At 36.5% G+C, this 19,187-nt stretch overlaps 1 protein-coding gene across 2 annotated transcripts in view; it reads right to left on the bottom strand.

Annotated features, from left to right (window-relative positions):
- The window catches only part of LOC142336510 (delta-aminolevulinic acid dehydratase-like), a 31,733-nt gene that overhangs the window by 4,149 nt on the left and 8,397 nt on the right, over positions 1-19,187 (bottom strand). The window contains exons 2-3 of one of the 2 annotated variants that reach the window (XM_075385405.1): positions 2,941-3,114; positions 2,302-2,422 (exon numbers count right to left, since the gene is read on the bottom strand). In XM_075385405.1, the coding sequence (XP_075241520.1) occupies positions 2,302-2,422; positions 2,941-3,103 (284 nt within the window). In that variant the 5' untranslated portion in view covers positions 3,104-3,114. Of the gene's footprint in view, positions 1-2,301; positions 2,423-2,940; positions 3,115-5,411; positions 6,115-6,725; positions 6,995-19,187 lie in introns of those variants that run through there. The other variant, XM_075385406.1, reaches the window with a different exon arrangement.

Here is a 19,187-nt window from a genome sequence, read left to right as displayed (position 1 = left end):
TTGTCAAGCAAAAATTTTGCATAAAAAAGACACACACGTTTACAATAATTGCTATGAACTTCGTTCAAGAGCAATTAAACATGCTTATAATACCAACTGCTAATTATAATCCAATTAATGAACAAAAAGATCAAAGTGCATGGGTAACATGGCATTGTGCATAATGGCAATAGGTATAATTGCGTGGGGTATTCTTATTCATGAGATGGATCTTTTCTGCTAACGCCCCCCTCCCGGCTTAGTTGTGCAACCCCTCCCCCATTTATACATGTTTAAACGTATTGTTAAAGTTAAGTATGTTCATATATGAACGCATGTGAACATTTATTGAAAGCTAGCACAGCTATGGTTTGAAATTATTACAAATTTCAACAAAAATTTGCGGCATATAACGTAAGCATCAATAAAAATTTGCGTATTATATCATTTTTGGTGTTATCGGCTACAATAAGGGCTTGATAAAAAAATAGGAATCTGTTCAAAAAGTCCCTTCAATCTACCTAGACAATCTTGTTTCAATAAAATGTAAATACCGCTCTTCCAATTAGCGAAAACTTATATTTTGGGTGGTGCTAAAATAACGGCTTTTTAGTGACTCCGCTAAAAACCACTTTGAAATTTAGACTTACAACTCGGACCTGCTGCCGTTTCCCTTACAGGCTAGATTTTATCAATGACTTCATCGGAGTCACGTAATTATAAATTAATAATCGTGGAGCCAATATAATCGCAACATTGCAATGGAGGGACCAATGCCTTCCAATAAATAAACATAGCTGGCAGATTGCCAGAAAATAGCCGCAATAGATTCGTAGATCAGCGGTCTAAAAAAACAGTAAAGACAGACCAAAAAAATTCGTCTTTTCATTGAAGGCTGATCTGTTATATTTTGATTTAAAATCTGTATAAGTTATTGCTGCCTCTATTAGCCGATCTCAAATAACCTTCATTTAGAGTGAAACACAACCATTTGACCTTATCTCTTTGAATTAAAGTAAATAAAAGTCAATTTCAAAGTGAGGAAGTCACTTTTGAGAGTGAGGTAAGTCAAGTGTGACCAAAAATTTAATCATGCAAATCAACAAAAAAAAACTCGCTCCACTAAGAGCAAAAAATGACGTCACACATGCGATTCAGTTGAAATTGCATGAACGAATGAACAAAAAGTGGCTGTGACGTCATATGGTCGTAACAAAAATCATGACGAAACAAAAAAAAACCAAGAGAAGGCCAATAATAGCCCCACCTATCGCTGTGCGGCAATTAATCAAATTGAGTGTCCGGACAAAGTACCCAACGGCAAAATACCCATATAGCCAAAAATTTAGTTTAATGTTAAAACTGCCAGACCGATTATTTTGCATAATATTTAGCTAGTGTATATGACCACGCCTCCTAAGCCACAGCCATGCGTCAGCAGCCGAGGGACTCGATATTACACTATCACAGCAGAACATGGGCTCAAATTATCAGAAAACATGCTTGTAATACCAAGTGCTAATTTCTAATCGGATTATTGAACGAAAAAATCAATAAGAGAATAAAGGGACTAAGAAAGTCAATAGTGGGCTTCAAATAACCACATTAGAGGTTAACATATACCACTATTAAGATTTAAAGTAAAAAAATGACACCAGTTTCGGCAAATTTTGCATAAAAAAGACAGGTTTACAATAATTGCAATGAACTTCGTTCGAGAGCAATTAAACATGCTTATAATACCAACGGCTAATTATAATCAAATTAATGAACAAAAAGATCAAAGTGCATGGGTAACATGGCATTGTGCATAATGGCATTAGGTATAATTGCGTGGGGTATTCTTATTCGTGAGATGGATCTTTTCTGCTAGCGCCCCCCTCCCGGCTTAGTTGTGCAACCCCTCCCCCCATTTATACATGTTTAAACGTATTGTTAAAGTTAAGTATGCTCATACATGAACGCATGTGAACATTTATTGAAAGCTAGCACAGCTATGGTTTGAAAGTATTACTAATTTCAACGAAAATTTGTTGCATATAACGTAAGCATCAATAAAAATTTGCGTATTATATCATTTTTGGTGTTATCGGCTACAATAAGGGCTTGATAAAAAAAATAGGAATCTGTTCAAAAAGTCCCTTCAATCTACCTAGACACTCATGTTTCAATAAAATGTAAATACCGCTCTTCCAATTAGCGAAAACTTATATTTTGGGTGGTGCTAAAATAACGGCTATATAGGGCGAGGGGGGGGGGGGCGTTAGCAGAACAGATCCCATGAGATTCCGGTTCTAGTAAAAATGCTATAAATTAACTCACGTGTTGATGACACCAAAGAGAATGACACTCTTCAGTCCCTTGTCAATGAGAGGCTTCAAACTCTCCACCAATCTATCCACAGAGTACCTCTTCTGACCAGGCAAACTTCCAATCTCTTCCACTAAAAAATTAATCTCAATGCTTTTTAGCATTCAGTAAATATTTTTTGCACTGAATGAATACTTATGACTTTTCAAACCCAGACCACCTTTCTCGATAAGTACTCCTTTACTTCATCATTTCAAAATTGAGCATTGCAGAAAGTTTTGAAATGATAAATTTCCATAAATTTGTCCACTCATATGATGCTATTCTTTTGGAAACCGATTAAATAAGGAAAAGAAAAAATTGTTATTGCTCATTCAACTGAGACTTTGATTAACTCCAGAATCACAACTCAATTTAGTTCAGGATGTTACTCAAATTTCAATACTCCTGTATTCTTAAATTTCTCGAGAGCTATCTACGATTAAGGTACCCAGTTTGAGTACTGATGTTTAACTTGTAAGACCTGGCAAGTTTCTCACCAGTGCTTACAAGGTGACGAACCGTCTTACAAGTTTTTCTACCAAGTTCTTACACGTTCACATCCGGTCTCGACACGGTACGATTCAGAAATTAACCCCGGGGCTCACTAACCTTGATTCTCACTGTCAGTAACGAAGATCGGATAAATCAAGTTCTCCTTGCATGGCTTCGTGCATCTAGTCTGCCATGCTCTCAACACTGGGTGGAACAATCCACTGTGTAGCTTGTGTGTTGCATCAACTTCATAATTGAAGGTATCACCAGAACTGTTCATTCAAAACAACTGAAAACATCAGTTCTGACAAACACTTTCTCTAAAAGTCGCTATTGGCATTGAAGATCTAGTCAGTTTCGGCCGCCATTTAATTTGCTGATAAACAGTTACAAATCATAGTTGAAGTTTTGCCGTACAACAGCTGCGAATAAGGATGTTGAGACCCACTCCTATTTAAAAATTACAACCAACCAAAAATCTATTTCAAAATGATATTTTGATTTATTTTTTTTCTTACTATCAAATCAAATTTCGAACCTCTACCTCTTTCAACAATACAGCCTTAGAACTATCTAGTTTGCGTGACTTCAATCGAATTCCAATTAGAGTTTACATTCTCCATTTAGATTTCAGAAGTTAGCACAAACTCAATTTTAGTGAATATCAAAAAATAAACATGATTGACATAAAAACTCATACTCACTGATTAACAATTGAACTAGCGCGCACAAATGCAGTTGGTGATTGGTAGAAGGAGCCTAAATGGGACTACGAAGTTCAATAGTGGGCTTCAAATAACCACATTAGATGTTAACATATACCACTGTTAAGTAAAAAATGACACCAGTTTCGGCGCACTTTTCATTTGACTTTTAGTATTAAATTGCCGCCAATTGAGTTCAGCTGCTTGAAATTGTGATTGAGAGAGAATTTTAGATCACGCGAAACGCAAAAAGTCAAGGGCGTAAAAGTCACTCGAAAAGTCAAAACGGTCAAGCGAAAATTTTGCATAAAAGACGTTCACAATAATTGCTATGAACTTCGTTCAAGAGCAATTAAAAACTCAAAATTTGAAAGAATTCGAATTTCTGCACATAAAAACCTATCGAGAAAGCTAATTCTCATCAAAAGTCATTTTCTTACTTTACTTAACCATTAAAGTGAAAAATACGACGCTAAACAAACACCACACACCAAGTCGGTTTTCGCTCTAAATCGCCACTCAATTTCGACTTCAAAAATTTAATCTAACAACAAATCTTTAAAAAACAGACAGCGCACCAATACAATTCAAATTTTCTCAATTAAAATACACAGGAAAACAAGCCCTGCAAAATATTCCTACGAATTGTATGAAAAACTCGGAAATGCTTGATCTGGCCAGCAGATTAATAGAGCATTAACGATCGAACAAACAAAAGTAATTTCACAAAATTAAAGAAGATTTGCATTTAATCTAGATTTGCATTTAATCAACATTTGCATTTAAATTACAGGCACGTCCGATGTTAAAGTATTCGAAACCAATGTTCCTTACCAAATACGCAAGAAATGGAGAACAGATAAATTGGCACCTCCCCAAAGATGTCAAAAGATCTACAAGAACCGACAAAAGTTTCTTAATTCTCTGAAGGTTCCGAGAGTCAAGGTCTTCCAAAGAATTATTGGGTTGCTAAAATCCTCTCCTTTTACATCTTCCTCATCTTCAACCTCACAACCAAAGATATTTCACCCTTAAGCTAAGACAAAAAACACAAATAAGACAGTTAACTTAAAATAAATTTTAAAATAATCTTAATTTTTTTCTACGTGTGTCCTCAAAACCAACTTTTTTGCCAAAATCTGAAGAACTAAACTGCAGGCTTCAAAAGCTATGGCTGGCTATTTTAGGGACAAATGCAGGCAAAACCGACAATCTCTTCAAAAAATTGAAAAATGAGCATAGCAAAAGTAACAAACACTCATAAAATTAAGCTCTTGAAATCAATTTTATGCGCCTAAAATCTACCTATTTAAGAATCCGCAAACAAAAAGAAAAGTGAACCTGAAATTCACGAATTTTCAGAAAGTTTCAGTGAAATTCAAAATTCCTTTAAATTTTTTGTATTCAATACCAATAGATATGCCTCAAAAAGATGAGAAGCAGTCCTACTTAAGGGACACCTCTAGAAGGTGTCACCAGCATAATACAAATTCAGAGAAAACAAAACAAAAACCTCACCAATTTAGGCACCAACATTTCGAGACCTTTTCTTCGCCACTTTGAAATTAGGCCAGCATCGGGGGCACCTTGAATTCCCCGCAACATCAGCACGCCAAGAACTTCTTAAGACTCTAAGGACTACTTAAGAAGACTAATGCAGCTTAACGCATTTTTTGAGTTTTATCAAATCTAAGCGACCAACCGAAAATTGAGTAATAAATTTCGTTAGTAGTTAATGCATAACATAAAACAAAAGATGAAATTGAGCGTTTACACCACGCTAACTTGAATATGAACGCTAAAATTGAATGTGAGCACTGAAATTATTATTAATGCATGGCCTTTTTGTTGGCACGACATCTAATTTTAAAGCATTCCAAAAGCTTGCATTTTCTAAATTGAATTAAATCATCCAAAATGACAGCAAAATACTCAAAATATAAAGCAATCCAAAATTCAAAGTCAAGAATTTAATTCTCTCCGGTAACTTTTCAAGTTGTTGATGTCTAAATTTCAGCTCAATTGCGAAAGCTTCGTTGATTGTGATATACGGAAGAAATATCAGCAGCGAAATTTTACAGGCAGGATAAGATAATATCAAATAAGGAGTAAACAATAAGAAACAAAACAGAACATAGGACCATTCTTTTCCAAGAACAATTGCAATGGTTCTGATCCCTGCACGACGATCGGTTTCGATATCTCTAGTGTTATTGCAATGCAATATCGCGTCAGTTCCAAATGCCAAAGGCGCCGCAAATAGAATAGTTTTAATTGCGAATGTTCCGGTTTGAAGCATGTACGAAAAGGTGACAGCAACTGGACCAAACAACGCCAAGACCAAGATATCACCCAGGGCGTAGTATTTGAAGCCCATTCCACCTGTGTATAAAAAGGAGCCACTTAAGCCGACAAAGAAAAGGAAAGCGGAGTACTCTAGACGTAACTCAGAACAGAGAGCAACAGCTAAGAATGATATGAGGCTGATGGAGTAGAAGACTAAGCACAAATTGGACACTTCAGATGGCTGTAACACGTGGTCGACTAGGGTCCGGTCATCCGCTTGTTTGGGGTGGTCAACGCCATACTGAAATAAGTTTATATAAAACAAGGTATTAAAAAGTTCTATTTTTTTGCGTCATATACGCGTTCTGAGGATTGTATATTGCGTAAATAAGTAAAACAGAACGTCACCAAAAAAATTGAGCACTATTTTAAAAAGTAGCATTAAAAATTGGGGTCTTTCCCATTATACCCCCCCCCCCCCCAGCTTAGTGGCAAGATAACCAATAGCCCCACTCCCTCAATCATGGTAATTATATCATAATGGGGAGCTATAATGGCAAAGACCCAAAAATTGTTTGAAATATTTTAAAAAGCTCGGTAAAAAATGTGTTGCTTATAACAACGATCTCATTATTTCCCAGCTCACTGGAAGCCATTACTTGCTCGATCAGCCCACTTTCGAAGTAACCCACTTTTATGTCAAGGTCACAATAAATTTACAAAGAATTCTAATTCAACTTAAGCCCACAGAACTTAGTTCTGAAATCAGTTTCAATCACTTTAATTGGATGTTCTGAATATCTAAGCTGTTGATAATCTTAAAACTTATAAATTTGAATAGCTACAATCTTCCTTCAAATTATCTCACATATATGAGAGAATCAGTGGTTAATTTTGTAGACCAATACTTACCTTGTAGTCGTAATAAGTGTTGATAAGATTGCCAGCCATGTGAACAAAAGATACACAAATTAGTGTCAGCACCAAAATCAACAGACGCGTCCCCAGCGGCTCAAAACCCACGTCTCTGAAGGCCAGAACATTGCCCAACATCACTGGCAGACCAGAAGCTGTCAGAGACCAAGCACGGAGTGCTTTTAAGTACATTGTTTGTGACCACGGTGAGACTCACGTTGATTAAAGAAATAATTTCGCAGATGTTAACACCATCTCAATGATCTGAAATAGCAAAATAGAACACAGTTCGTTATTTTATAATGCTTACATTTAAAATCTCGGATATTGCTGGGGAAAAAACTGACAACAAATGTATAGTTAAATATTTTTTGAACAGAAATCTGGCTTACATTTTGAACATAATTTATAGACCCCTAGTTGAAGCCCCCTAGTTACAGCACTAGCGACTACTCAGGACCAGAGGGCCATTGTATATAAGTACTTATTCACAATATTCCAAAATTTGTATTTTTTGCGAAGTTCATCGGCGACTAATTAATTCTCACAAACTTCATAACGCAGGCAAAAGTTTTCTGCTTAAAGACACCACTCGGCGAGGCTTTTAGTGTTCTTATAGGACAATGACTCTATAAGGTTTAATTTTCTAAGTTAATATCCTTTATATTGTTGCTTCTCTGTTCTAGAAACAATCCATTATTATCATCATATCAATGGTTATATTCAGCACTGCATCATAGTATCTTGTATGTACGTAATATCAAGGGGGTAAGAATGAACTTTTAGAAGGAAAGTTTATCAAATTTTCCGGAAAGGAATAAAAATTGTAGTTTTATCATTTATTTTTAAAAGTTGTGTATTGATCTCTTTTTTTTGCTCTGTGGCAGTATTCTTGACCGTCCTTTAGAATGAGTTCAACCAAAAGTTTGACGTCTCAACGTTTGGCTCCATTCGATTTTTCAAGAATTTAGAAAAAACAAATTTGTCGCAAAATTTTAATTCCACCACTATTTAAGCCTGGCTGGACAAAAAAAACTGTAATCCCGGCTAATGGAATATTGCATTCGTCAAAGTTAAAAATGTAGTTTCTTTTCAAAATCTTGTCATTCTTAGAACACCGATTAATTCTGCCAAGTCAATGTTGTGATCAATAGGCTCAATTCTCCAAAAAATCAAAAAAAAATCCTCAACAGTTAGCGCCGAAATGTAGTTTTTTAGACGAGCACGAACAGTCACCCTCTCTATTCTTTGTGGCACAAACGTGCATTCAACAATGGTTTACTGCAAAAACAACTGTACTCCCAACAAAGGGTGTCATACTTCTCCTTCATGTTATTGAAAAACAACAGTTAGCTTTCGTCAGCAACCATATTATTATTAAACCAAATTTAACGTGATTAGTCAGGCTAGTAGCATAGAAACTGCGCAAGGAAAATCCGCCAGTAGGCCATGTGGGCAAGGAAAGTCCTTTTTCAGACCATATTTCGATATAACACAAGTGAAAAAAAATTGAGCATGCCTTAGCCAAAATATTTTGTCTTGGTAGTCGACAACCGAAAATTGACCTTCTCAAAAATTGAAAGAACTTGTCTTTTTAGTTCTGAGTTTTGATATATTAAACGAGTGTTTAGATCATGGAATTTCTGAATATCAAAAACTGCTTTTACCTTTTGAACTTGAGAACTTTTGGCTGAATAATTTCTATCAGAAAAAAAATGATTCGCAAGGTAGTCAACTCAAAATTTCAAATGTACCCGGAAAAACCTGGTTTAGGCTCTAGTGATTCAATTCGAAGACAACAAAATTATACAAAAAGAAATTAAATTCCAGAAAAATCTGTTAGGTTAATCTATTTTGTTGCAACCTGTGAGTACTTCAGTGGTTCAGATAAATTTGATTATGAAATTGCGTTACAACTGAGGCACATGGCGTACTCGCCATAGGAACTGATAACTCGTCATGGGACAAGTTCCTGAAGAGGATTAAAAAGTTGCATTTGCATGCTTTCTGCATGGAGGTTTCGTTTACAATACGAGTTAGGTCCTGGTTATTCGTATATGATTCGTGGTTATTCGTATATGAACCGACCCATCAGAGTCGAAATGTGCTTGACCTATTTCCTACTAATGATCATGAAAGTGTCTCTCTGATTTCTGTCAATGAGCTGAGCTTTTCTGATCACAAACTTAGCAAGTTTAGAATATGCTCCCTATTCAAACCCAACAATTGTAAACCAGCCGCAAGAAAATTGGGAGAAAAACAGATTGAATTGCATTTTACAATGCAGTAGAATTACTTCTCTGCTTGAATCAACACAGTCACTGCCCTAACGACTTAGCAAACTTATTACCTGACAATTTTACTGCGGCTGTAGAGGAAGCTGTCCCAAGCGAACAGCGCAGTCTAAAACAAATGATCATCCCAATTTTTGATGAAGAGCTTGAATTTCTAAAACGAGATTGCCGGAAAAGGGATAGGCTTTACCAGAAGAACCCCTCTACTAAAAATAAAACTCAACTTCAGCTATCTATTTCCAACTATGAGAACATTTTTTAGAAAGAAGTTAGCGTTTTTTGACAAAAATAAAAAATTTGAATCTTCGTTCAAAATTCTCAAATTTCAGTCAAATATTTGGCGTTCCCAGTGAACAAAAACTTCCTAACAGTTGGGGTTTGCAATCAAAAACAGCAGAAGAGTTCAGGAAGTATTTCACAAACAAAATTGTTGACCTTAGAAACTCCACCAAAACAAAAATGTCTGATGTTTCAGTGTCCTGTCATAAAATTCATTTTTCTCCCTGAAATGAATTTAAGCCGATAGAGACACACAACTTGAATATCGCACTTAGGAATCTATCAAACAGCTACTGTGAGCTGGACCCAATTCCCACCTCGGTTTCAAAAAAACTTTTAATCTCTGCTCTAATTTTACAAACCTTGCTAATAGCAGCTTCGAACAAGGCGTCTACCCTGATGTTTTCAAAGTAGCAATTATAAAACCAAAGCATGAAAGTTTCGCTTGACCCTGAGGTATCCAAAAACTATCAACCTCTTGCAAACACCATATTTTTCTCGAAACTGCTAGAACGACTAGCCAACGATCAAATCAAACGATGTCTTGAAGATAATAAACTGCTTGACGTCAAACAGTCTGTTTACTGAACTGATCACTCTACTGAGACCTGTTTACTCAAAACCAACTTAATTTAGACAAGACGGTTCTTATTCTTGGCCTAGACATTTCAGCAACTTTCGACACATTTGACTATAATATTTTTGCTGACATATTAGAAAAACGTTTTAGAATCACAGCGAAGTGCAAAAACTGGATAATGTTGTACAAGTAACAAGAAAGCAGAAAGTACAAATTGGCAACACAGTTTCTTTTGATTCTGATGTTAATTACGGAGTTCTAAAGGGCTCAATCCTGGGACCTCTTCTGTTTACCATGTATATAACTCCAATTGGCGACTTCATGCGACAAAATGAGCTGAATCATCAGATATACGCTGACGACAGTCTAATTTTGATAGTCTGAGCCACATTGACAGAAAATCCCAAATCGACAACATAACTGCTAAATTGTGTAATCTTTTTCAAGTGTTCAATAATGTGAAGCTTAAAAGTCAACGCCGAGAAAAGAAATAATGCTAATTTCTTCAAGAAAACGAAAACTCCAAATCAATCAGACTCAACTAGCGGGCGAATTGTTAACCTTGAAACCCAAAGTAGTCTACCTGGGGGTAACTCTCGATCAGCACCTAAGCATGTCGGACCATGTCAATTCAGTTACTCGTTTCTGTTATAATGAACTTCGTATACTCTACAAAATAGAGCACTACCTCACTTTCGAAACCAGAAAAATTGCTGTACAGAACCTAATTAAGTCACGTCTTGATTATTGCAATTCTCTTTTGTCAGGTATCAGTAAAATGGACATTATGAAGCTGCAACGAGTGCGAAACGCTGCCTGCCGGTTCATTTTTTCCGTGAATAGATGAGTCGTGCAAAAATTTCGTGTTTAACCGGCACTTGCTGCCTCTTGAAAAGCTCATTGATTTTAAAATTTTAATTTCTGTTCATAACTGTCCAGCTCCAGAGTACATTCGAAGTCTTATTACACTGCAGCCTAAAAATGATTCCAAACAATCAAATAATTTGTGGAAAGCTCTTCCAGTCAGGTCTAAAAACTCATTTGGTGATAGAGCATTTAGTATTTGCGGTCCCAAATGGAACAGCTTACTAATTTGAGAAAAATTAGCAATCAATACCTGTTCAGAAGAGAATTGAAGAGTTTCCTTTTCACAAGGAATTATCAAACTGCTTTCAGAAGTTGATACGGATACCACCAATTTTTCGAAAATCTCGTTTCAATACTATCAAGAGAAACCTCAGTCTCAGAGGTTGCCTTTCAAAAGAATTTCAAAAACCGTTCCAAAGAATTGTAGTCCACAACAATGAACGATTTGAAAAGACTTCTTGCATACTCGGTTCGTCTTTAGTCTTTGGTGTCTTTGCACAAAACTGCGTTACAATTTCTTGTCCAGGTGGAAAAATCTCGAATATGTGCTGCGATAGTATTCTTAAGCTCTGGAACAGGAAAGTACGACAAGTCGTAAACATCGCCGGTACAAATAACCTGTATGATAAGAACAAAAACGGTCAATGGGTCCAGTTGAAACATCGGAGGAAATGTACTCTTTGATGCAAAAAGTGAAGTTTCATTCTATTAATGTGGCAATTGTTGAGCTAATTGGTCGAGTAGGCAAAACAAAAACTGTAACAAGGCTGAACAATTGTTATAGAGATGTTGTAAGAGAGTTGAATGTTCCTTTTGTCAATTTGAAGAAGTTAAAATCCCACAATAATCTATGTAGTGACGGACTTCATCCAAGCCCGACCGATAGCAGACAACTCGCCTCTGACTTTCGACGTGCGATCAAACATACTGAAATTTTTTATTCAAGGAGACGTGCACGGTTAGTTCTGAAGCTATTTTAATTCCAATATTTTTATCTGAATGAATTAATGGATTTACACCAAAAAGTACTCGGTTGGAGTTGATGATGGACAAATGAAGTGTTCTGGACGTATTCTTGGAAAAAATGCCCGGCTATGGGCTGAAGATATTCTACAGATGTTATATGCCACCACCTTTGTGTAAAGAAAGGGTGGATAAAGAAAGACTGGACTACTACCAATACTTAATTACGCAAAAAGCATGGCGACCTAGCGGATGTCCTAAGTTGTCACGGCCAAGCAGATTAAATACACAACTGACTTCCGAGCTCTTCGTAGCCTAGATTTTTGTGAAGTGCAATGTCTCCTATAGATAATCAATTGGTCAGAGGTTAAATGGTCTCGAAATAAAATCTTGTAAAAGTGATGAAGGATGCTAATTGAGAAACTAAAGCATTCGCGTAGACTCAAACGATGCATTTGAGATGGTTCTCAATATACATAGCACCAATCCTATATTATCAAGCTCGTTAAATTTTGTGGTAAAACAAACGGACTAAAGTCGGAGGAATTGCTCTCGAACGATTGGCGAGGAAACAATTTAGAAGGGAGCATAGGCTAGAGAAACTTGTTTAGTGTAAAAACTTCTGAATGGTGAGGGGTTCAAACCCACGACCCCTCGACTGACAGCCTCTTCATTATTCTATACGCTACATTTATCACGTTCGTTCAAAGTTCACAAAACATTTTACTTCAGCAGCAAACTTATTTTTTGAACGAGCGAAAATCAAATCACCCAAAAAATCAAGTAGTTAAAACAGACGAAAAAGTAACTCGAGAAGTGAAATCGAAAGAAAGTTCTAGAAGAAACCCTCAAGCGAAAATTTTGCATAAAAGAGAACAACACGTTTACAATAATTGCCTCAAATATCAAGATTAAAATCAATGCCTGTGAAATGCTTCGTCGTTCTCTGTCTCCTGAAATTGAAATTTTTTTGAGTAAAAAGTCACCACGGTGTTATATATAATCAATTGCTTTCGAATGTAGTTTAAAGCAAATAAAGTAAACGTTTGTTGAGTAACTTGAGTTAAACCTCATTAATTTTAATATATCATATCGTTGTCTCGTACTGTATCAAATCAGCTACCATACTGTTCATCTGTCCCCTAGACCTCCTGCTGTGGTCAGTTTTAAGATTGATATTGGCTGCCTACCGGCAAAACTTCGCTTTAAATTACAGGTATATTAATAGTTTAATGTTTTCCTCGCTGAATGTTAAATTCGTTTTAGTTTCTCTTTAAGACAGAGTTATGAAATAAATGATTGAGTATTTTTTGGAAAGCCTATTGTGAGGGAGAGGACTGCTTTGGGGGCCTATTATAGGGACTTTTTATTTTCAGTAAATGGAGTAAATAAAAGTCGCTTTAGGAAAGCAGCCACGTGAAGGGAGTTGGACTGCTACAGGAGAGTCTTGCAACATGACAACTTGCTGATGATTATTTTCGTTGTTTGCATCCACAAGGTTAAGTGGACAAACTGACCCTAGTAATTTTTGCGATTGTGAAAAGTTCATTCGTGTAATTTTGTTTGTAACCTTTCCGAAATGGTTCATTTGGTTTCGCAATTCGAACGAAATCACCTTCATAGAAACTTAGTGTATTTTTTGTTGTTAAGCGAAAGCGAAACCAATAAAGGTTCGTGTTTCTGAAAACTTTAATTGGCGCTAATTTAGTAGCACGGTTTATACGGCTGTTAATAATATTTACGAATTTAGAAAGTTCTGTGATGTATAACCAGGATCAATTTTCCTCCAAAAATCGGTAAATATCGTTTTTGAGCGATCGAATACTCCTCTCAGCAAAGGCCGACTTCGTTTCGTTTTCTGTTGTACATAAAAGAATTACCTTTTGAGAAATTTTGTGAATTCTCCTATGAATTATGAGCGTTTGTCTGTCCATACCTTCATTGGCTGTTTCTTCTGGACCATTTTTTTGAATGCTTCAACTGCATCTTTTGCATATAAAGCTTTCATGGGTTGGACACGTAAGTAACTTGATAAAACATCGAAAGCGACTAACAGATATTTTAATTCATTTTTGTGTTAGGCCAACTTGTCCATATAGGCAACGTCAACAGGTCATATTTCGTTTACTCTGTGAGCAATATCTTTCAGTCGCGGAAAACTATTTCTGAGATGTCGACATTTGGTTTTGTAGTTTTTTGTTTGTTTGTTTGCAAGAACTTTTCAACTTTTTTTGATAGCAGTCTCTGTCTCTTCCGCCGTCTTGAGAGGAATGTTCTGTTTCCTGTGGGTAGATTCATTTTCCAGCTTCTTTTTTGTTCTTCGTTAGTCTTAGGATTTTGTTTGTTACAGGTAAAATGAGTGAGAATGATGATAGAGTATATGATAGTGTACACCTGTTAGTTTTGATGGGGTCTGCTGTAAGGCGTACAAAAACGTGGATGTCGGAATTTCAGTGTTTTCGTTTGAGAAAATTAGGTTGCCTTTACTGTCAAAGTAAATTTTGTCTCATTGTTTCTAAAATTTTCTTTGCTATTTGGAAACTTTTTGCTTTGCAGAAAATCGATTTTATATAGAACCTTGCTACTATGTCGTTAGCCATCGATCGGTTTTCTTTATCAGCAGTTATTACGTTATGATTTCGCTGCTCTGAATTGAAACATATTGTAGATGGTGATGATTGTCGTTTTGAGTTTCTTCACAGGAGTTACAATTGCCTGGCCGGATCCTGAATTTTTGGATTCTTAAAAATTTAGGAGACTACCGTTGCTCTTGTAAAAACATATGGCGCGGAATCAACACCAATTCTTCAGTTGATATGTTCTTGTAAATATTGTAGACAAGGTTTAGCTAACAGCTGAATCAGACGATGACCTCTTGCTGTTTGGAAAAGCTTACTTGTCGACTCTTTGCCGAACTTTTTGTCAGATAACTGTCGTAGCTCAGTCTCAAATTTTTGGCTTTTTGTCTTGTTTGTAGGCACAACGCCGGAGAGCACGTTCATACCACAGCTGTTGTTTAGAAACCTAAGAAATCCGAATTGATCGTCAGATTATTTTTCTTAGTTTTTGATTTCGAGTTATTGCTAACGTACCAAAGCTTCAGCATACGCAAGTTTTTACTTTTCATTGGCCATTGGTTTGATGACTGCTTCCTTGGAAAGAATGTAGAAGATCAATGGTTCGGGTCCAATTACGTTCCACGAGAAGCGTAAGCATTGAGTTGTTTTCGGATCCAGCTCAATCACCAAATGCCCGCACGACTCAGCTGTCGCGAAACTATACGCCTTCGTAAGCAGTTGGAGACAATTCAACTGTTTCCCGAGATATTCTATCTGCTGAAGGTCACAAAGGGACTTTTAAAAAAGTGAGTTTTGTTTAGGTCAATTGAAAGAGACCACTTGCTCTGGTGAAACAAATTGTGTGGCAAATTGTGAAACATAAATGACATGCAGTTTTCGATGTCGGCCAGATAATGCAAATTTAACAAATTCTTTATCACTGATCATTTCTTCGCAAGAATCATCAAAAATCAATAAACAGTTCCATAAGTTCCGTTATTTCAAATCCAGAAAATTTAATGAACTCTACCTGCGGAAGCTGAAGTTGAACATCCGTGACTAGTCCATGGTACTCCTTAAAAAATAGACTTTTGAGAAACGGGGATGGAAAGTTAGCCCTCGTAACATGTTGAACATGAGAGTAGTTTTTCCACATCCATTGGGTCTCACAATGGCCATAAAGACCCTGTCATGCGCGAGAATAACTCTATTCACAATTAAGGATTTGACAGGATGTAAACGAATAGACATGAAAGCAGTGCAATCCACATTGAATTTTCTTTTCAGCTCTCTGATATCAAAAAGAGCAGGGCAAGTCAAAGGCTTATCACAAGCACAATAATTCGAACTTGGACAAAGAATATAGCCTCTGATCGCAAAAACACAGTAATAGAACAGCAACGCCATGGTGATCTCTCTTTAATACCTTCGTCGAAAACTAAATTGGTCACGCCACAACATCAATTTCATCCTTCACAAATCGGCTAATCATTGCAAGAGTTAATGCTGTTGACAATTTCTAAAGAAATGAATGGCTCAAATAATATATTGCTAGAAATAAAAACCTTATTCTCAAACGTGATTTGTCTAAATTTTTCTCGATGACTCAGCCATTCATGCTCGACCTCTCACCTCGAATGGTATAACTGGACATGTTTAAAGTTGTTGTAGGAGATGTCCCCCATCTATCCTTCCTTATATGGTATCGCTTATCTAACATGTAAAATCCCCTCCCGTAGTAGTTACTACACAGCTATGTCTACTACTAATTATTTGGCATCGAAGTGCAAACAAAAAGAAATACCAATTGCCTAAACCAATTTAAGTTACTGAAAGCACCAACGATTATAGCAAGGTCGCCAGTTTTGGGTTAAAGCATTTTCTTGAGAACGAGAGAGTCACCAGAGAGAACAATCCAATAACAGTAAAAGTTGCCATTCAAGTAAAACAGCTCGATCACAGTTCAAAAAAGTAAAATTTCAAAGAACATAAATCTGCTGGATTTTCTCTAAAAATTACGTTCGTTTCGAAGGGTTGTATGACAAAATACCCAATGCCATCTATACCCAACTTATTCCCCTTGATCTTTTCGTTCAACAATCCGATTACAAATTAACACTCGTTATTACAAACATGTTTTCTCACAATTAAGCCGAATGTTTAATCCCATGTTCGATTGAGATAATTTCATATCAAGTGTCCCGGACCTCTGAAGCATGGCCAAATGCACTAACTAAGTATGCTAAATAATCGTTCTGGCAGTTTCAACGTTAGAATAAATTATTGCGTATTTTTTTAAATCACATTGGGTATTTTGGTATATGGTATTTTGTCCTGACAGGCTTCTGAAGACAAGTGGCTAAAAAAATCAGGCCAACTTTAGGGAGATCTTGATCGTTAAAAATAAGAATCTCGAACGTAGATAGTCAAAAGGAATTTATAGACAAACATCAGGGACTGGTGGCCGCAGTTTACGGACAAGGATTGGAACAAGCTCACCACCTGGATATTGGTAATTAAAAAAAAATATGAAAAGATTTTTCTTTAGAGTTGCAAGGCAGAATCAGAACAACCCTATTTCATGTGCTTACTAAAGACAGTCTGAAATAATTTTTAGACCAAACTTTTGCGAGCGAATGGAGTTAAAATTCTTTGCATCAAGTATTTTGAGTTTTGTGCAAACTTTCGAAACCCAAAAAAATGGAAACCATGGTTGCATTTGGTTGCTGGGAAACCGATAATCATCAGTTGGGAGTAGGTATCAGATTCATTTCATCAGATGCTTGCCACCCCAGTCTCTCCGCACCTAGATTTTCTATGCTTATGGCAGCTGAGTGCAGGCTTTACGTGATTCTCAAAAGCTATTACGCCTCTCGTTTCGGCGTCATTATTAGGATAGTTTTGTTGATGAGGCAAAGTTTGAAGAACGTCCAGAAATTGTGACACTTCCCGTGCCAAGGCTGATACTTCGTGGATTTGCTGAGGTATACAAACTTTGTGAATTTTGTGATTAAAAAACGGAAGATAACTCTGTTGTTACACGATTAACATTTACATTAGTGATATTTTCTGCGTTCAAAGATAGTCAATGAATCCTGAGAAATGAATTCTTCACAAATTCCAGAATTTTTGCCACAATTCGTATAAGTTCTGCAAGTTATGTCCTCCTGTAATGTTAAGACACGACTTGACTCAGAAGTGTTTTTGTGCTGCCGAAAAAAACTCCGCCGCAAAAAAGTTCTTGACACAGAGACAGCCAACAAATTTTAAGGGATGCTTTTTAACTAAAAGATACCATACCCATGAGAGGTCTGACACTTATTGCTTTTTTCATTAAAAGAATTTACACTTGGAATAACATTTTCTCCTTTCACCTGGTTCAAGTCGCCTACAATATCACCGAGGTTTGTGGATTCCAGAAGCATTTACTTCAAGTGTCCTTTGCACTGAATGAAACCAAAACTTTCTATTTTTTAATTGCCCACTACTTTTTCTTGCACATGTTTTTTTTCAGAAATGCCACATAATGAGTCACTTCATCGGAATTGCCAGTGAGTTTGTTGAGCTGAGTGAGTGGCTTTTTTGGTGAATGGCTCAAAATTTTTTCGGTTGTGCAACTGGATTTTAAAAGCATCCGGGTTTTTCACACGTGTCAAGAAGTACAATCTCACGCAATGGTAAATTATACTCCACATGAAAACTTTCAAGAGTTCCCATTTTATGTGAGCAATAATTAATTTTTATGATGACTACCTATCTAGAAAATCGCAACAATATCGAGGTTTCGTTTTGGCCACAAGAAATGATGTTATAAAATTATTGCCCGCTATAACAAAGGGTTTTCGCTTGGGCGAGTCTTCGCAGCATTTTATCAATACCCTGGGTTGAGAACCTCTGCTATACAGATGGCACTTACGATGTTCGGGGAGCTGAATGACAGACAACGCTGCTATGAAAGGGGCCACATGAACTGTCCAACCTCTAAAAATAACTTCAATTGTAACTTTCACCTTCAAGTGATGAAACAACAATTTCTAGAAATTCTGAAGAGAAAAATGCGAGCTTGAAAAATCTCGCAGTCCAAATGTATCGACAGGCGCTCATCGACGAGCAAAATTGGCCAACGTTAATTTACTGGTGTACGTCTGCAGAGCTATTATTTGTCTTAGATGCAGCTTCATTCTTCTGATACGGGAAGGTCTCATTGGTTAAGATTTGCTCAAAAATTCCTCACGTGATCCTTTTCTCGTAAAGTAAAAAAAAAATAGGCGAAATACGTCAGAAGTAAGAAATACGGGGGTCTGCCGCACACTTTTTGACATTTCTCCCAACACTTTTTTTACCACCCGGATTCGAGCCTACGAGTGCGAATTTCAAATTTTTTGTTCCAAAGGCGTAACCACTGCGCCAAAGACCATGTTCTTAAATTCAATCCATGCTCTTTTGAATGTTTTCCGAACCTCTAAGAAATATTATTCATCTATGAAATAGTTGCTAAACTTATCATTTCAAGTCAATCTAGGTGCAATTTGTCTAGGTTAATCAAACTACAAAATGCCTTTAAATTTGTTGAAAACCAAGGCAACTTGGCCTTTCAGGAACCGCGACTGTTTAATGCTGCAATTGTATCCCTTAATTTGGTTCGATTCCTGAGAGTAAAAGTTGTCTTTTTGTGCTAGGTAAAATTCATTACAGAAAAATTATTTGTCTATCTTTTAAGGCGATGTTAATTTCCTTTCCCTTGTTAGGACTTTTCCTTTGTTGATTTTTCCAGTTCATTGGCTTTGGTACCAGAGAAGAAAATTCCATTTCAGAAATTTTGTTTGTTTATCTTATCAGGCAAAATTGTCATGGATTTTTCCCTTCCCAATTCGTTTCATTTTCATTATACTTTTTGCTCAATCAGTTGAACAGGAAG

The sequence above is a fragment of the Convolutriloba macropyga genome, chromosome 3, assembly GCF_964194025.1.
Source record: "Convolutriloba macropyga chromosome 3, txConMacr16.3, whole genome shotgun sequence".
NCBI lineage: Eukaryota > Metazoa > Xenacoelomorpha > Acoela > Convolutidae > Convolutriloba > Convolutriloba macropyga.
The sequence above is the reverse complement of the archived record's forward strand: the minus strand, read 5'-3'. Positions and strand labels throughout refer to the sequence as shown.